Source organism: Littorina saxatilis, linkage group LG15, assembly GCF_037325665.1.
Source record: "Littorina saxatilis isolate snail1 linkage group LG15, US_GU_Lsax_2.0, whole genome shotgun sequence".
NCBI lineage: Eukaryota > Metazoa > Mollusca > Gastropoda > Littorinimorpha > Littorinidae > Littorina > Littorina saxatilis.
In genome coordinates this window covers 9,729,044-9,747,925 of record NC_090259.1, presented here as the reverse complement: position 1 = coordinate 9,747,925, position 18,882 = coordinate 9,729,044, and the positions used below count along the sequence as shown (strand labels likewise).

The following is an 18,882-nucleotide window of genomic DNA, read 5'->3' as shown; positions in this document are numbered from 1 at the left end:
AGTTGTAGTCTGTCACTTGTTTCTGTGCTTTGAGGGCTAGGTATTGCAACATCCTGTGGTAAGTCTGGTTGTTGGTTTTGTTCTTTTTTATTAACCCCCCCCCCCGCTTAAGTTTTATCAACTTGCTAGACTATCGTCATGATCATAAGAAAATTGCATTTATCATTTTGTTCAGTTTGGAGAAAACAAAGAATTTGAAAAGGCCTCAAGGCAGTTAGGCAACTCTACTCTAAGTTGAGTCTAAGTCAGAGGAATTATGCTAGTTTTTCATCTGACTTCTGCTCCCCCTGTTCACATGATATGGAAGTGATCTGGGCAATAGAATGGACTCTTTACTGCTAGGCAAGGCAAGGCAAGGCAAAGGGTTTATTCAAGAAACCCCATTGAGGTACATGAAAAAACTAAACAAAAAGAATAAGAAAAAAATGTTTCAACATATACCTAAGATATGCAATTATGTTACGATTGCGACATAGTGTGATAATATTTATCCTGTGTTTGTTGGTCATTTTAGTCGTGGTGTGTTTATCCTGTGTTTGTTGGTCATTTTAGTCGTGGTGTGTTTGTTGGTCATTTTAGTCGTGGTGTGTTTATCCTGTGTTTGTCGGTCATTTTAGTCGTGGTGTATTTATCCTGTGTTTGTTGGTCATTTTAGTCGTAGTGTATTTATCCTGTGTTTGTTGGTCATTTTAGTCGTGGTGTATTTATCCTGTGTTTGTTGGTCATTTTAGTCATGGTGTATTTATCCTGTGTTTGTTGGTCATTTTAGTCGTAGTGTGTTTATCCTGTGTTTGTTGGTCATTTTAGTCGTGGTGTGTTTGTTGGTCATTTTAGTCGTGGTGTGTTTATCCTGTGTTTGTTGGTCATTTTAGTCGTGGTGTGTTTGTTGGTCATTTTAGTCGTGGTGTGTTTATCCTGTGTTTGTCGGTCATTTTAGTCGTGGTGTATTTGTTGGTCATTTTAGTCGTGGTGTATTTATCCTGTGTTTGTTGGTCATTTTAGTCATGGTGTATTTATCCTGTGTTTGTTGGTCATTTTAGTCGTAGTGTGTTGAGAGAACACACCTATTGACTAGAACACAGCTCTGATGCTTGTTTTCTTTTTTTGACCAGATGTGGTTTTATTATTTTTATGATTTATGGGTAAGCGTATTGTTGATTGGATGTTAATGTTTGCTTCTCTGAAAGGTTTTATTTGCACTTTTTGTACAAGTAAACACCATTGCAATGTTGGCTTTGGGAAATGTTGAAGGTCACACGTGTATTTGCACAGTTTGAGTTTGATTGCCTTTTTATGTCATTTTATTCCAGTTTCCTGTTCTGTTTAAGCATTATTTTGGCACCATTTTTTTACGTCTTTTTTGAAGAGTAAATGAGGAAGATGAATATTGTCAGAATTTGTGTAATGTATTTTAGTTGTTTGTTTTCTCAGTTGCAATTTGTGTTCATTTGTTTTCTTGTTGTGGTTGGTAATAGGAGTGTAATATTTTGTTGATAGTGCATGTACACATTAGGCCTAAAAAAAAAATAGGTGTGGTTACGGTAACCCGACCTACCCTATTTTTAGGGGCCGACCCTATTACTTTTTATTACATTTGTCAAAAAAAAAACCAAAAAAAACCAACAGTGCAGAAAACGCAATGAAAGCGAAAGCGCTCGAGTCGCACACTTATTTCCCTGTCAAGTAGGTTTAATTTGTACACATTAGAAAAAAAAGTAAGAAAAAAAAGTGATTGCCTACCTTCCTACCCTATTTTTGGGGGCTATGTTACCGTAACCACACCTATTTTTTTTTGTTGGCCTTATATGAAAACCTCAATTAATTCAGAGAGCAGACCTTAACTGTTCAGTGTATACTTTGGTACCTGTGAGTTGAGGCCCCTCAAATGGGAGAACCCCTTCTTTCCTACTTTTGTCTGTTATCTTGACCAAAATATACCTGTCATGACAGGCCACCTGCAATGTAGGGACACTTTGATCGTCCCAAGGGTGTCCTTTCATCACAGGTACCACTGTATTTTGTTCTGCTCTCATTCTACCCATTGAAATAGTAAATCAGTTGCAGTCAAATTAACGTGACTCCTGGGTCTGAGTTACCTAAACAAATAATTTAAAGTCTCAGTTTTTCCCGTGAAAACAATTTGGCATACTATCTCAGATCTGCCCAGGAATGTACATGGGGTAAGACCATCCCTCCACCTGGTCACATACCAAAAATCAGCATCCTGTCTGCTTCCTGGACAGAGTTTTAATTTTTTTCAAGAATCAATTTTGCTGATTGACACTGAGTGACTTTGAAGAAATCCATTCATTAAAAAATAAAGGACTGGGTGGCCGAGTGGTAACGCACTTGCGCTCGGAAGCGAGAGGTTGCGAGTTCGACCCTGGGTCAGGGCGTTAGCAATTTTCTCCCCCCTTTCCTAACCTTGGTGGTGGGTTCAAGTGCTAGTCTTTCGGATGAGACGAAAAACCGAGGTCCCTTCGTGTACACTACATTGGGGTGTGCAGTTAAAGATCCCACGATTGACAAAAGGGTCTTTCCTGGCAAGATTGTATAGGCATAGATAAAAAAAAATGTCCACCAAAATACCCGTGTGACTTGGAATAATAGGCCGTGAAAAGTAGGATATGCGCCGAAATGGCTGCGATCTGCTGGTCGATGTGAATGCGTGATGTATTGTGTAAAAAATTCCATCTCACACGGCATAAATAGATCCCTGCGCCTTGAGTCCGAGTCTGGAGATACGCGCGATATAAGACTTCATATATGTGACCCTCCACCACGAAATGAGTCGCATGTCACCTCGCGCGGTTCTGCGCTAGGCTTAATATAAGGCCGGGGAGTGTCTGGTAACAGTGTGAGGGTCACCTTAGTCACAGGCTTATAACTCAAACAGTTTTCGCTCTTTTCTAAAACGGTTTTTACCACTGGATAGAGCATAAAAAACTCTTTAGGAAAATGTAAAAATATGAAAATCATGCAAAGGTGACATGCGACTCATTTCGTGGTGGAGGGTCACAAATAACAAAAAATATCCACTTTGCACAGGAAGCACCCATGTTGTTGAGTTTGGGTATGTGTCCAAGTGGACGGCTGGTCTTGTACCATGTTTAAAGCCTGGCCAGATCTAAGACAGTGGGGTGAACGGTTTTCACGAAGCAGAGTGTGCCTTTAAGACATCGCTCTAGATGCTAGTGTCAAAAAGTGTTTTTGTTATTTCGTGTGACATGAGCCTAATAATTTTTCCCCTTCCTGCATTAGGAGAAGAGGAGAGACCAGAACACAGTCATCATCTTCAGACGGCTCAGGGGTTCTTTCCGTCGTGCGTCTGTGCTGCTGTTCTTCCCATCCTGCACCTGCTGGACGACCATGACGTCAACGCTGATGGTGTCTCAGGTAAAAATTGTTGTCGGGTAAAATAAAATTATGCCGTAAGTACATGTAGATAAAGTTATGTACAGCTTTTTAAGCAAAAAGAGTGTGGTAAGACTTATATGGTAAGACTTAGACTTGAGATATGAACCTTAGAATTTTTGTTCAAGTTTTCAGAATGAAGGTGTACATGTGGATGAAGTCTTTTGCCTGTCTCTCTGTCTGATAACGTGTCTCTCTGTCTGATAACGTGTCTCTCTGTCTGATAACGTGTCTCTCTGTCTGATAACGTGTCTATATTTGTGTGTCTCCATTTTTTTTCCCTGTATATATGTCTATCTCCACACCCTAAACCCCTCTCTCTCTGCCGACATTCCGAATTCTAGTTTCCAGATTGTACTGCTTGTCTGCTGCAAACTGTTTGTCTAATGAAATAAAAAGACAAACAAATAAAGTACTCATGTATTTACGGAGACGATGACATTCATGTAACATCAAGTGTCATCGTCGTCGTAAATACAGTGGAACCCCCCTTTTAAGACCTCCAAAAATCTGAGAAATTCAGGTCTTAAGAAGGAAGGAGTCTTAAAATGGGGGTAGAATTACAGAGGTTATGGATAAAAAGTCTGAGAAAATCGGGAGGGACTGAGTCTTAAATTGGGGGGTCTTAAAATGGGGGTAGAATTACAGAGGTTATGGATAAAAAGTCTGAGAAAATCGGGAGGGACTGAGTCTTGAATTGGGGGGTCTTAAAATGGGGGTAGAATTACAGAGGTTATGGATAAAAAGTCTGAGAAAATCGGGAGGGACTGAGTCTTAAATTGGGGGGTCTTAAAAGGGGGGTTCCACTGTACAGTTACTTTTGGTCTTTTGATTTCTCATGCGCGGTCACCATTATTCTTGTGTTGTCTTCTTCTTCTTCTTCTTCTGCGTTCGTGGGCTGAAACTCCCACGTACACTCGTGTTGTTTTTTTTGCACGAGTGGAATTTTACGTGTATGACCGTTTTTTACCCCGCCATTTATAGGCAGGCATACGCCGTTTTCGGAGGAAGCATGCTGGGTATTTTCGTGTTTCTATAACCCACCGAACTCTGACATGGATTACAGGATCTTTTTCGTGCGCACTTGGTCTTGTGCTTGCGTGTACACACGAGGGTGTTCGGACACCGAGGAGAGTCTGCACACAAAGTTGACTCTGAGAAATAAATCTCGCCGAACGTGGGGACGAACTCACGCTGACAGCGGCCAACTGGATACAAATCCAGCGCACTACCGACTGAGCTACATCCCCTTGTGTTGTCTAATGAGTCATGCTGTGTTCACTCAGTGTCGGAAGTGGCCAACAAGATCATCTGGGACTGCATCGTGGACGACCCCATCCTCTTCCTCAGACACTTCCTGGAGAAACTCACCAACAAGGAGAGACAGGTTGGTGCTCATGGCTCCTTTGTGGGGAATATATTTTGTTTGATTGTCTGTGTGCTTACATAGCTGGGTTGATGTAGATTTGAGGTGTGTGCAATGTATATAGGACCTCGCATTTTAAGTTTAGGTTTCATGCAGTAAGCAGCAGCAAAGAAATTGGTTTTATCTCTAGCTCAGGGACAGCTTTCCAACAAAAAAACAAAAACAAACAAACAGCAGCAAAGTGTAATTTTTCTGGGGAAATCAAAACCAATGGAAGTGATGTGAATGACTAGGAATCATTCAATGTGTTCCATCACTTCTACATTCAAAACATGTCAAAAGTTAATATGCAAGGTACATGAGTTTGCTAAAACCTTCAAAGTTGTGATGTTTTTTTGTTTTATTTGCAGCTTATTAGAAAGCAGCATGTGAACATGATGTATAATTGCACAAACTGTACCATACTTTACTTATTTCCTTACCCCAGGGGGGAAGCCAAACCGCACTCGAAGATGTCCAACAGATTTCGCTAGATTTCGATAATGTCAGCGCGTATGGTAGCTGGAATGAATGATAGTTGTTTAAAAAAAATAAAAAATAAAAATTTTAACCTCAGTTGCATGCAGGTTTGCTACTACAATTATATTTTGCATTTAAAAAAAAAAAAGTAAATTTTTATTTTTATTTTTTTTACATTTTTATTTAATTTTGTTTTTTTGTTTTTTGGTGTGTGTGTGTGTGGTTTGGAGCAAACCTTCTTCATAAGTCTTTTCTTTTCTAAGTCAAATGTGTACATTTTTAAATCAGCAAACTTTATCAGTAAACTAATATGTTTAAATAAATAAATAAATAAAAATAATCATAACATAAATTTATTCCTAATGTTCAGCTCAGATAGGGGTTAGTCACATATCAACCAAAAATGTTAAAAAGATTTCGCTAGATTTTGATCATGTCACTGTGTATGGTAGCTGGAATGAATGATAGGGGTTAGTCACATAGCAACCAAAGATGTTAAAAAGATTTCGCTAGATTTTGATCATGTCACTGCGTATGGTAGCTGGAATGAATGATAGGGGTTAGTCACATAGCAACCAAAGATGTTAAAAAGATTTCGCTAGATTTTGATCATGTCACTGCGTATGGTAGCTGGAATGAATGATAGGGGTTAGTCACATAGCAACCAAAGATGTTAAAAAGATTTCGCTAGATTTTGATCATGTCACTGCGTATGGTAGCTGGAATGAATGATAGGGGTTAGTCACATAGCAACCAAAGATGTTAAAAAGATTTCGCTAGATTTTGATCATGTCACTGCGTATGGTAGCTGGAATGAATGATAGGGGTTAGTCACATAGCAACCAAAGATGTTAAAAAGATTTCGCTAGATTTTGATCATGTCACTGCGTATGGTAGCTGGAATGAATGATAGGGGTTAGTCACATAGCAACCAAAGATGTTAAAAAGATTTCGCTAGATTTTGATCATGTCACTGCGTATGGTAGCTGGAATGAATGATAGGGGTTAGTCACATAGCAACCAAAGATGTTAAAAAGATTTCGCTAGATTTTGATCATGTCACTGCGTATGGTAGCTGGAATGAATGATAGGGGTTAGTCACATAGCAACCAAAGATGTTAAAAAGATTTCGCTAGATTTTGATCATGTCACTGCGTATGGTAGCTGGAATGAATGATAGGGGTTAGTCACATAGCAACCAAAGATGTTAAAAAGATTTCGCTAGATTTTGATCATGTCACTGCGTATGGTAGCTGGAATGAATGATAGGGGTTAGTCACATAGCAACCAAAGATGTTAAAAAGATTTCGCTAGATTTTGATCATGTCACTGCGTATGGTAGCTGGAATGAATGATAGGGGTTAGTCACATAGCAACCAAAGATGTTAAAAAGATTTCGCTAGATTTTGATCATGTCACTGCGTATGGTAGCTGGAATGAATGATAGGGGTTAGTCACATAGCAACCAAAGATGTTAAAAAGATTTCGCTAGATTTTGATCATGTCACTGCGTATGGTAGCTGGAATGAATGATAGGGGTTAGTCACATAGCAACCAAAGATGTTAAAAAGATTTCGCTAGATTTTGATCATGTCACTGCGTATGTTAGCTGGAATGAATGACAGAATGTCCATAAGGTGTCCTGCATGTGAACGTTATGTTTACGTTTCTTTCTACACAGGAGGAGCTGACGTTCCTGCTGCGCAAGCTGATGGTGTACTTCAGAAAGCTCCCTGCACAGACCGCACACTCCATCTTCAACTACCTGGTGTGTACAGTATCTGTATGTCTCTCGTGGTGTTTTGTGAGATACAGTGGAACACCTATTTATTTGTTTGTTTCGTTCATGGGCTGAAACTCCCACGGCTTTTACGTGTATGACCGTTTTTACCCCGCCATTTAGGCAGCCATACGCCGCTTTTGGGGGAAGCATGCTGGGTATTTTCGTGTTTCTATAACCCACCGAACTCTGACATGGATTACAGGATCTTTTCCGCGCGTACTTGGTCTTGTGCTTGTGTGTACACACGAAGGGGGTTAAGTCACTAGCAGGTCTGCACATAAGTTGACCTGGGAGGTCGGAAAAATCTCCACCCTTAACCCACCAGGCGGCGGCGGCCGGGACTTGAACTCACGACCTCCCGATTAGAAGGTTGATGTCTTATCCACTAGGCCACTGCGCCCGTCGAACCCCCATTTAGTAAACCTTACATTTCAGTTACCCAAGCCTTAGTTTACAAAGTGCGATGGTACGATAAAATCTAAACGTTAACTTCTCTGTGTTTTGAAAACAATTCTACCAAAGAGGAAGCGAGGTGAAGGATTTGTCATGTTTCTGGTAGAAATGTTCATATTAGTTAAATTTGGTATGTTTGTTTGTTCCTGAAAGTAATTTTTCACTCTTGTTAGCCTGTAAGTGTTTCAAGGACACTCAGGTGACTCAGGTATTTCTGTGATAGTTGACCAGCATAATTGTGTGTTTTCAGGTGGGCTTTGTCATGTTCTACGTGCGTTCTCCCTGTGAGGGCGGTCAGGAGGCCATTGCTGGTGCTATCTCTCTTCTCTGGCTGGTGAGCTTGAATAATGAGTTTGTTGTTTTATTAGCTCAAGCATTGCACATTTGCGCACAGGAGAATTTAGTTGATCCATCATTTGAGTTTGCATTTATAAAATTTTCCACAAGCAGCCACATTGCATAATATCAAGGTAGGCTACACTCTGACTATTCTCTTGGAAAACATTAGTACGCTCAGTTTCAGGCTGCAAAGACAATATGATTTTGCCTCTGTTTTTAATGAAAATGGGTACAAAAAGTAAAGGTTCTTCTATTCTTTGTCATCAGGTTGTACCGTGTGTGGAGGGTATCTACTTCAAGGATCTGAAACAGACGCTGAAGAAGGAGCAGTGTGATGTAAGTGGTGCTTACTTCTTTGAGACAGTTTTATTGATGTTTATCCGACAGTATCTGTGTTTGACAGTTGTTAAGCAGCCGTTGCAACTAAAGTCTTTTGTTCAGTGAAGTGTACACAGTTAATTAATTAAAACAGTCTATCTGTGTTGGACAGTTGTTAAGCAGCCGTTGCAACTAAAGTCTTTTGTTCAGTTAAGTGTACACAGTTAATTAATTAAAACAGTCTATCTGTGTTTGACAGTTGTTAAGCAGCTGTTGCAACTAAAGTCTTTTGTTCAGTGAAGTGTACACAGTTAATTAATTAAAACAGTCTATCTGTGTTTGATAGTTGTTAAGCAGCCGTTGCAACTAAAGTCTTTTGTTCAGTGAAGTGTACACAGTTAATTAATTAAAACAGTCTATCTGTGTTTGATAGTTGTTAAGCAGCCGTTGCAACTAAAGTCTTTTGTTCAGTGAAGTGTACACAGTTAATTAATTAAAACAGTCTCTCTGTGTTTGGATCTGTGTAACCAAATAGTTCTGTGCTATATTATCAGAGCAGTTTTAAAACAGGCATTTATAGCCAACATACGTCAGAAAGACCACTCATGAGTTAACAATATCGTTCAAACCACACGTGTGTATATCATGTAAATGAGGTCATGTCAAGCTTGTCTGGCAGGGACCTGATTCTTCCACTGCACATGATGTCGAAGTCACCGAGACAAACGTCATCATGGAAACACTTCAGCGCCAGCTGTTTCCCCAGAAATAATTTTTAGAACGCTATACTTTCTAGAGTGACGTTTTTGTGCTTTTACGTCAAACAGCCGTACCTGTTGGTGTGTGCCAACGTGGCCAGTGCCAAGAAGATCCTGGTCCACGGCCCTGACCTGTCCAGTATCCCTTCTCAGCTTCCTATTCATGAGGTCAGTGAAATCCTGTTACCACTCAATCATGTGCTTGGGACTTCAACATATTTTTTTCTCAAGAGCTTGAGCAATATCTTTGGCAGAGCGAGATGCGAAGAGTTGAAGTTGTGACATGAACTGATCTTCTCTTACCTATAAGAGTGCTGACTTTGTTGAACTGTTGTGTCATGAACTGATCTTCTCTTACCTATAAGAGTGCTGACTTTGTTGAACTGTTGTGTCATGAACTGATGTTGTCTTACCTATAAGAGTGCTGACTTTGTGTATCTCAAATATTCACTCCTTCACAACCCACACAAACCTGACACACTTATTTCCCAACATTGTTCATTCAATTCCACACCCCCCGCGGGTTAGGGGGAAGAATTTACCCGATGCTCCCCAGCGACTAACGGATTCTGTTTCTCCTTTTACCCTTGTTAAGGCAGGTTTCACAGTATTGTGTTCAGCAATTTACTATTTACACACTCAAATTCTACAAAATAAATGTTGGCACACAATTCAAAGGACATGTTTTTCCAACAAAGTGAGTTTGTTACAACTAAAAACAGTAATTTTTTTTATAGTCCTGGTCCTTATTTATATCTAAAAACCAGGCGCAAAGCGGCATACCCTGAAAACGCAAAAAAAGCAATACGGTCATCCTATGCATGCATATAGCTCATATAGCCAAAACCGTTGAAGATAGAAAGACATTTATTGAACAAAAAATATGCAACACATCATTCTTAACAAGTTTTGTTCTTGTATGTATATCAAAATATTGATCCTCAAATGAATGGTTTGAAAAAATACGACTTCCGGCAGACCTAGACCGTTTTGAAGGAAAAAAACGTCTTTTTTTTCAAACCATTCCATGGCCATCAATATTTTCATATACATGTAAGAACAAAACGTGTTAAGACTGGTGTTGTGCATCTAGTTTGTTCATTAATGTCTTTCTATCTTCAATGGTTTTGGCTAGATGAGGTAACAAGAGAAGGATATGGGCATTGGAATTACGTCAACATTTCGAGCATTGTCACAGATGAAACATTTACTGCAGGGTGCTCCTGATTAACAAACCGAGCAAAACTGAAAATTATTGAAGAGAAGACATGTCTGAACAGTTTATAAAGAGACAAGTTTGCAATCATTTGTAAACACCATTTTTGTATGGAGGAGTAACTGTTCCCCTACCCCCTAAGAAGGTATTTCTGTCCGTCAACCACGTGAGCGATCGCCACAACTGAATCGAGGCATCACTCGCATTTCAGTTTGGACACACCGGCTGATTGCAAATGCACAGTACGTGTTTCGACACTGAAACGTGACGATTGAGCGTCAAAATAGTTTCTTAAAACAGTCGAAAATGGAGTTAAATGTGACTTCAACACTCAGTGGCGATCGCTAGAGTGGCGATTGTTACTAGGCGGACACTAGAAAACCTCAGAAAATGTAATTACTTTGCGATTTTTTTAACTGAAAAACTGTTGCGGTCTTTTTCTGTCGAGCGCGAGCGTCAACGTAAAACAACGTGAGGTCACTTCCTCCCCAAACGGTTAGTTTTTGAATGAAAAGAAAAATGTGGCGATCGCTACATTGTTTAGACGGACTGGATCGCAACTTTGAAACTCGGGTCACCGTGCGTCGATCAAGGGCAAATTGACCTCGGCAACATTATAACTCACTTCAAGGGTGCACAAACTTGTATTTACAGTATACAAAATTAGGTAAACTTGTGTTTTTGTCCTGTGAAATCACAATTAGTTTCGATGCTCTTGATATCGCTATGCGGACGGACAGATCCGAATCCCCATACATTTTTTTTGCGGAGCTAGTATAAGTTAGAATTTGTGTTATGGATATCGATTGTTGTTGAAAAACAATCATTTCAATGTGTTCTGGCACTCTCAATCACCACAGCATTGATACTTGTGCATGTGTGTGTTGGAATTTAGTTCTTTGTTTAGTGATGCTGTGGCAAAAGTAAATTCATCCGTCCGTATTTTGACGATCGCCACCATTCACACGCACATAAATAAACACATTATCAAAAATTTCAACTTTTATTTTCAAAAAAGTATTTAAACAACAACTAGTTTGCATGTTAATACAACAAATACAGCAGATTCTCACAGATATGGATTTAAAAGACTAAGCAAATCTGAGACTATCAAAATGGCCTAATACCATGAAACCTGCCTTAAGTGTTTCTTGTATAGAATATAGTCAATTTTTGTAAAGATTTTAGTCAAGCAGTTTGTAAAAAATGTTAAGTCCTTTGTACTGGAAACTTGCATTCTCCCAGTAAGGTAATATATTGTACTACGTTGCAAGCCCCTGGAGCAAATTTTTGATTAGTGCTTTTGTGAACAAGAAACTAACAAGTGGCTCTATCCCATCTCCCCCCTTTCCCCGTCGCGATATAATCTTTGTGGTTGAAAACGGCGTTAAACACCAAAGAAAGAAATCCCGCAGTGGGGCACTGCGGTTATGAAATTAAAGGCCCCTCCTGTTTTTGGAACCGCAGGAGCTTTCTAGTTTGCTGTTAGGTAGATTTTTGGTTCCTCTTTCCTGTCATGCTCTCTTTTTCTTCATGAATTCTTTTCTTTTTTCTGCCTTCTTGCTCATTCACCTGTATTTTTTCCAAAAATCTCTTCTCTTGCCGCTTGTCTCGCGATTCATGTATAGTTTAATCTGTTAGTGTTCTGATGTAAGTCCAGCAGTAGATAGGTTAAGCCTATTTTAACATACTGGAAACTGGTAATCTTCCAGTAGGTATTAATTTAGTTTTACTAAAGCCTGCTGGGACACAAGTAATGGGTTAGTGCATTTGTAAACAGGAATCGCTTGACAAGTGGCCCCCTTCATCCCCCCCTTCCTCGTCCTGATATGGCTCTGCGTAGTCGGCTGGACGTTAAGCAACAAATAAACAAACAAACAAACAAAGAAAGAAAGAATTCAATTCCACATTCTTCAAAGACATGAAACTTGAGGAGGATTTTCCCTCTACAGAAAATACTCATCAAATTACAATTTTTGTGCTCTTCCCTTCCATTTAGCGAGCGACTTCAAACAAGTGTTGAGAACACAAGCAAGAAAAGAGATTCACTGGAATGACAAAAGTATACTGGTAATGTAATTTGTGACACAGACATGAAGACATCTTTTTTTTTATTGTCTCTTATTCAAGTTTTAGTTGTTCAGCATTACTTCCCCACTGCCTGTGTTGATTTTTAATTGAAAATTTGATCTGAACATGTCTTAGAGAGATTTGTGCATGAGTTCAAATTGGTCTGCGCATTCGCTAGTTTTCTGAACTTAATTTGACTGAATACATAGATATAGAACATAAGCTATTATAGCTGTGAAATGTGGAGTTTGTCTTCTTGGTAGAAACTGATGCCTGTTTTTACCAATTAGTGTATTTTAAAAGACTAGTCATTGATTGTGCTGTGTGTGTGTCATCAGGACACCCAGTTCAGTCAGATCCTGCAGGAAAGCCTGGAGTTCTTCAACATCCCTGAGGACCAGCACCACTGTCACTTCATCGTCGACACCAAGACACGTGAGTAAAACTCGCTGATGTATCTCTTCATCTGCCGTTTAATTAACCAATGCATCTTTTCAGAAAGTTAAGGGTGCACTATGTATCTGAAGAAAAACAAACAAGAAACTGAGATAGCATACATAAAAGAAATACACAACCAAAAGCTATTCATGTGAGGAGGTAAGGGGGGCTCACAGCAATATGTACGGATCTTCCATCCTTCAGAAGTAAAAGTAGAGAAGAAGTTCTTGCTGCCAGTGATCGCGCTAGCTTCAAAAAGGCAAAGCACATGGCATATGCAACAACAGGGGAAAGTGCGTCATATAGAAATATTTGTGTGTACTGACTTGGCAGGTCTGAACAACCTAGCTGGTTTTTATTGCCAAATATGCAACAATGTCACACGCTTTCCTTCTTTGCCACTACTAAAGCAAACGTGTGCAAGATTGTATGTTACACGCTTTGGAGCATGTGCAAGAACGGATTCAAACTCAAAATCGTCCCTCCAAAAGCCCCAAAATGCACACACGACTTTTATTTCTCCTGCTGTTGTCGTGTCTTCTCTTTACAAATTCTTCAACGCTGAGAATACTGAAAACGGCATCCCAGACTACAATACTGTTTCCAGACGCGAGTTTAGCTTCCCTTGGAAAGTGGCTCGCTCAGGAGGCCTGTTAGTCTGAAACTAGAAGGACAGAGTTCTGAACATAGATGACAAAGACCCCGGAAAGAACAAACATTTCGCGGATGCAGACACAGAAAGACGTCATGAAGAATGGAATGCTTCAAAAGATACAGACTGTGACGATGACTGTGACGTCATTCACATATACTGAGACGTCATTCATAGTTGTTCGTTCACTTTCGTCAAAAAGTAGATCTCTCCACAATGGCTGCTTAGCTCCTGTGTTTAGGTTTATCAAACGTGAGTACGCAAAACGTGTTTGTTCTCTCCTCTGTTGAAGCTGTGAGACATAATCGCCATTACGAGCTAGTCGTGTGACAGAGAGTGTTCTTGCACACTCGACTGCTGCTGTTTCACTCCGGCTAAAGCCGTCGTGAAACATCTACAGTCTCGTGTGCAAGAAAACTCTCTGTCACACGACTAGCTCGTAATAGCGGGTAATAGCAGAACACTAGCTTTAACATTTGGTGTATCCGACAGCCATGGGTATGCATTTTTTTTTCAGGATAATTATTACAGAGAAAGAGGCACATCATTTTTGTGTAAGCCATTATAATTTTTGTGGCAGCCATACGTGTTGCAAAATAAGTCTTTCAAACATGCACTACACTTTCAACAATGCCCTGATGGTTTACCTATTTTGATGGTGTTTCAGACCAAGTGCACAACCAGAACTCGTACGTGAGAGACTTCTACTTCTTCCGTCGTAACTTCTACCCTCAGCTGAGTCTGGTCAAGATGGACCCGGAGGATGCCTCCCTGGCCCTCCAGAAAAGGGTCAGTGCTGTCAGATGATCTGTATTCTGTCTCCTTTCTTTTCTGCTTTGTAGTCTTCTTCTCTTCTTCTGTGTTAATGGGCTACAGCTCCCATGTCCACTTAACTTTTTTGTGCACATTTTTAGGTTTGTTTGCAGCACTTACTACTAAAGTAGAGAACTACATAAATGGCAGTGTATATAACAGCCAAACACACAAAAGCCCACTCGTATAACAACCAGTTCATGTGGTGGTTGCAGAGTTGCCAACTGTTACACTTTCAGCGTGAAGCATGCTATGTTGTAGCAGACATTGCTACGCTGTTACTCCAAGGAAAAGATGCTACACTCGAGCAAACAAAGAACCAAGCAACAGTTACCTCTTTGTTGTGAGTCCTGGTACTCATTTCTGCTTCTCACTCTGTGTTGGGAATCGGAATATGGGTCAGAAAAATGTACTGTTCACACTGAAAGGAAGCATACAGCTCTGGGGTTGAAGCCCACAAACATGTATTGTTCACACTGAAAGGAAGCATTACAGCTCTGGGGTTGAAGCCCACAAACAGTGTATTGTTCACACTGAAAGGAAGCATTACAGCTCTGGGGTTGAAGCCCACAAACATGTATTGTTCACACTGAAAGGAAGCATTACAGCTCTGGGGTTGAAGCCCACAAACAAAGAAGTGTGCAGCACCCTATGAAAGCAAGTTATGTAGTTTTGACTGAAGAAACTGTTTGTCCCCTACAACCAGTATTACCACTCTGCTGAATGTTTTTGTTTTCTTGTCACGCAGGTGTTCATGCTGAAGTTCATAGAGGTGGGCAAGGTGTTGCTGACCAATGCCGTCCTGGAGAACGCCTCCAACCACCAAGTGAGACATGTAACGTATCGGCCCTTGTAGTCACAATGCAACGCTGTGTGTATTCCTCCTCTCTTCTGCCTTGTATCTTTCTTCTCTTCTTCTGTATGTGGGCTACAATCCCCACCACCAAGTGAGACATGTAACGTATCGACCCGTCTTGTAGTCACAATGCAACGCTGTGTGTTTGTTTGTTTGTTTGTTTGTTCACGGGCTGAAACTCCCACGGCTTTTACGTGTATGACTGTTTTTACCCCGCCATTTAGGCAGCCATACGCCGCTTTCGGAGGAAGCATGCTGGGTATTTTCGTGTTTCTATAACCCACCGAACTCTGACATGGATTACAGGATCTTTTTCGTGCGCACTTGGTCTTGTGCTTGCGTGTACACACGGGGGTGTTCGGACACCGAGGAGAGTCTGCACACAAAGTTGACTCTGAGAAATAAATCTCTCGCCGAACGTGGGGACGAACTCACGCTGACAGCGGCCAACTGGATACAAATCCAGCGCGCTACCGACTGAGCTACATCCCCGCCCTAACGCTGTGTGTATTCCTCCTCCTTTCTTCTGCTTTGTATCCTTCTTCTCTTCTTCTGTGTGTGTGGGCTACAATTCCAACCACCGACAGAGACAGAGAAGGGCGAAATAATGTATGATGTTACCTTGAAAGACTTTGAAAATATTTGTGTGGGAATGACAGGGAGAACTTTGTTGAAGTAGATTTGATGTTTACTGGTGGAAAGGATATATTTCTTTCAATACATCACCTCAACTTAACTAATATTAGGATGTGCCTGACTTGCAAGTACCTTCTCTATTTTTTATCGTCTCCTCAGCTGATATTGCTATTCGAGACCGATGCAAGTTTGTTTCTTTTCTCAGTTCACATTGCAATGTCAAAAGGAGATATTTTTTAAACAAAATGCAAGAAGGGAAGAGAATATGGAAAGAAAGCTTTGTAGAAAAGACATGTAAGAATGTTGTGGTGTGTGTGTTTCAGAACCATGTGCAGTTTCTCCATGAGGAGTTTCTCAAGCTGCCGTCTTTTCCTCGCAAGGCCCTGGAGACAGAGTTTGACATGTACAGTGGAGCCTGGGGCAAGGTGGGTGTGGAGCCTGGGGCAAGGTGTGTGTGGAGCCTGGGGCAAGGTGGGTGTGGAGCCTGGGGCAAGGTGGGTGTGGGGCCTGGGGCAAGGTGGGTGTGGAGCCTGGGGCAAGGTGGGTGTGGAGCCTGGGGCAAAGTGGGTGTGGGGCCTGGGGCAAGGTGGGTGTGGAGCCTGGGGCAAGGTGGGTGTGGAGCCTGGGGCAAGGTGGGTGTGGAGCCTGGGGCAAGGTGGGTGTGGAGCCTGGGGCAAGGTGGGTGTGGAGCCTGGGGCAAGGTGGGTGTTAATACCCACAGTGGAACCCCTCTTTTGGGAGGGAGGAGGGGGGGGGGGTGGAGCAGAGGCAATTTAAACATTAAACATTGTACATTCCCATCAACAAAGCAAAACAACATGGTTAGAAAACCTTTTTGTCTTTTTGTTGTTTGATTAGTTTTGTTTCTTGATCGCTGATGTTGTTTTTCAGGAGCTGTTTGGGATGGACTGTTTGCACAAGTTTTCCTGGACAAAGGTGAGCAGCATCATGCTTTTCTACAATGTCATCATCTCATGGTTGTCTCTGGACAAAGGTGAGCAGCATCATGCTTTTCTACAATGTCATCATCTCATGGTTGTCCTTGTATGGTCTCAGTACACAATCATTTCATTTCATTTTCTTCTGAAAGATTTGTTAATGAATAATAGACGAATTGCGGAAATAACTCTGTCGGGGTTGCATGGGTTGTGACTGGGTGAATACTCTTGCTTTTAGTGAGGCAAGCTTTCCACATGTGCTCCTTGTCCATTTGTTGCTAGTGCCTGGCCCACAATGTCACGTGGGAAAGTTTGACTCACTAAAAGCAAGAGTATTCACTCTTCTATAACTGGGCATACTTCTTCTTCTGCGTTTGTGGGCTGAAACTCCCACGTACACTTGTGTGTTTTTTTTTGCACGAGTGGAATTTTACGTGTATGATCGTTTTTTACCCTGCTATTTAGGCAGCCATACGCCGTTTTCGGAGGAAGCATGCTGGGTATTTTCGTGTTTCTATAACCCACCGAACTCTGACATGGATTACAGGATCTTTTTCGTGCGCACTTGGTCTTGTGCTTGCGTGTACACACGAGGGGTGTTCGGACACCGAGGAGAGTCTGCACACAAAGTTGACTCTGAGAAATAAATCTCTCGCCGAACGTGGGGACGAACTCACGCTGACAGCGGCCAAATGGATACAAATCCAGCGCGCTACCGACTGAGCTACATCCCCGCCCTAACCGGGCATACAAACCGGACATAGTTATTTCCGAATGTAGTCTATTTCTTGAATGCTTATACCCTTCCTTAATCATTCTGACAATTGAGTTATGTGTGTTTGTCATGACAGCTGATGACGACCATGTTCAACAACATGAACAGCACGTTCACCTGGTCGAGCGACCTGTCACTGTTTCTCAACGTGATCAACGGCACCATCATCCTGCTGTTCGAGGACACCTCCATCCTGCGCTTCTGCCTATCCTCCCTCATCAACACCTGCCGCCACTTCAAACACGTCTTCGCCACAAGCGGGTAAGCTAAAAATAAAATGGCATGAAAAATATGAATGTGGAGTTTGTTTGTTTGTTTGTTTGTTTAACGCCCAGCCGACCACGAAGGGCCATATCAGGGCGGTGCTGCTTTGACATATAACGTGCGCCACTCACAAGACAGAAGTCGCAGCACAGGCTTCATGTCTCACCCAGTCACATTATTCTGACACTGGACCAACCAGTCCTAGCACTAACCCCATAATGCCAGACGCCAGGCGGAGCAGCCACTAGATTCCCAATTTTAAAGTCTTAGGTATGACCCGGCTGGGGTCGAACCCACGACCTCCCGATCACGAGGCGGACGCCTTACCACTAGGCCAACCGGTCTATGAATGTGGAGTGAGTGTGAATGATGATGAATGTTTTTTAACGCCCTCACAGTTAAACCATTAGGGGCATGTTCCCGGGTGTTACCCTAATAGTGTGAGTGAGTGTGAAGTGGACAAGAACCGCTTTGTGTCTTTGCACATTACTCTTTACTATGCTGGCTATGTTGTCATGAGAGTTAGCTGTATCATCCCCTGCTTGTGAAGTTTATATCCTTCTCTAATAGAGTAAAAAGAATGTATACCACAACTAATCTGAAAGTGTTCCATTATTCATTTGACTTCATGAGCAAAAAAAGGAAGCGTTGTGAACCCCAAGGTTGATGCATGATGCTGATTGTCTTTGCAGGTTTAAAAAGTTACGCTTGATTGGTTCTGACTATACCACAGTGCCTAAGTACTTCTCTTTGTGTCTTCAGCCAGATTACAGATACATGTACCTTCATTCTCTGGGAATTAAATGTTGGAGTATTATACAGTTGAACTCCCAGTTTAAGACTTCCTCCCTTTTAAGACCTTGGTTTTTTTCACATTTTCTGTTCATAACCCCTGTAAATGTACCTCAGTTTTCAGACTCCCTCCTTTTTAAGACCTGATTTTCTTTGATTTTTGTGTCTTTGAAGGGGGGTTTGACTGCACTCATATTGAGTTGATGGCGTGAGTGCTTGCTTCTCTCACATTCACTCATATTGAGTTGATGGCGTGAGTGCTTGCTTCTCTCACATTCACTCATATTGAGTTGATGGCGTGAGTGCTTGCTTCTCTCACATTCACTCATATTGAGTTGATGGCGTGAGTGCTTGCTTCTCTCACATTCACTCATATTGAGTTGATGGCGTGAGTGCTTGCTTCTCTCACATTCACTCATATTGAGTTGATGGCGTGAGTGCTTGCTTCTCTCACATGCACTCATATTGAGTTGATGGCGTGA

General features: G+C 41.4%; 1 protein-coding gene across 1 annotated transcript in view; it reads left to right on the top strand.

Moving 5' to 3' along the window:
• The window catches only part of LOC138948502 (protein unc-80 homolog), a 140,286-nt gene that overhangs the window by 63,109 nt on the left and 58,295 nt on the right, over positions 1–18,882 (top strand). The window contains exons 25-36 of the mRNA XM_070320056.1: positions 3,262–3,396; positions 4,701–4,801; positions 6,981–7,067; positions 7,786–7,869; positions 8,142–8,210; positions 9,020–9,118; positions 12,575–12,671; positions 13,994–14,115; positions 14,888–14,965; positions 15,955–16,056; positions 16,523–16,567; positions 17,421–17,605. Of these exons, the coding sequence (XP_070176157.1) occupies positions 3,262–3,396; positions 4,701–4,801; positions 6,981–7,067; positions 7,786–7,869; positions 8,142–8,210; positions 9,020–9,118; positions 12,575–12,671; positions 13,994–14,115; positions 14,888–14,965; positions 15,955–16,056; positions 16,523–16,567; positions 17,421–17,605 (1,204 nt within the window). The remainder of the gene's footprint in view (positions 1–3,261; positions 3,397–4,700; positions 4,802–6,980; positions 7,068–7,785; positions 7,870–8,141; positions 8,211–9,019; positions 9,119–12,574; positions 12,672–13,993; positions 14,116–14,887; positions 14,966–15,954; positions 16,057–16,522; positions 16,568–17,420; positions 17,606–18,882) is intronic.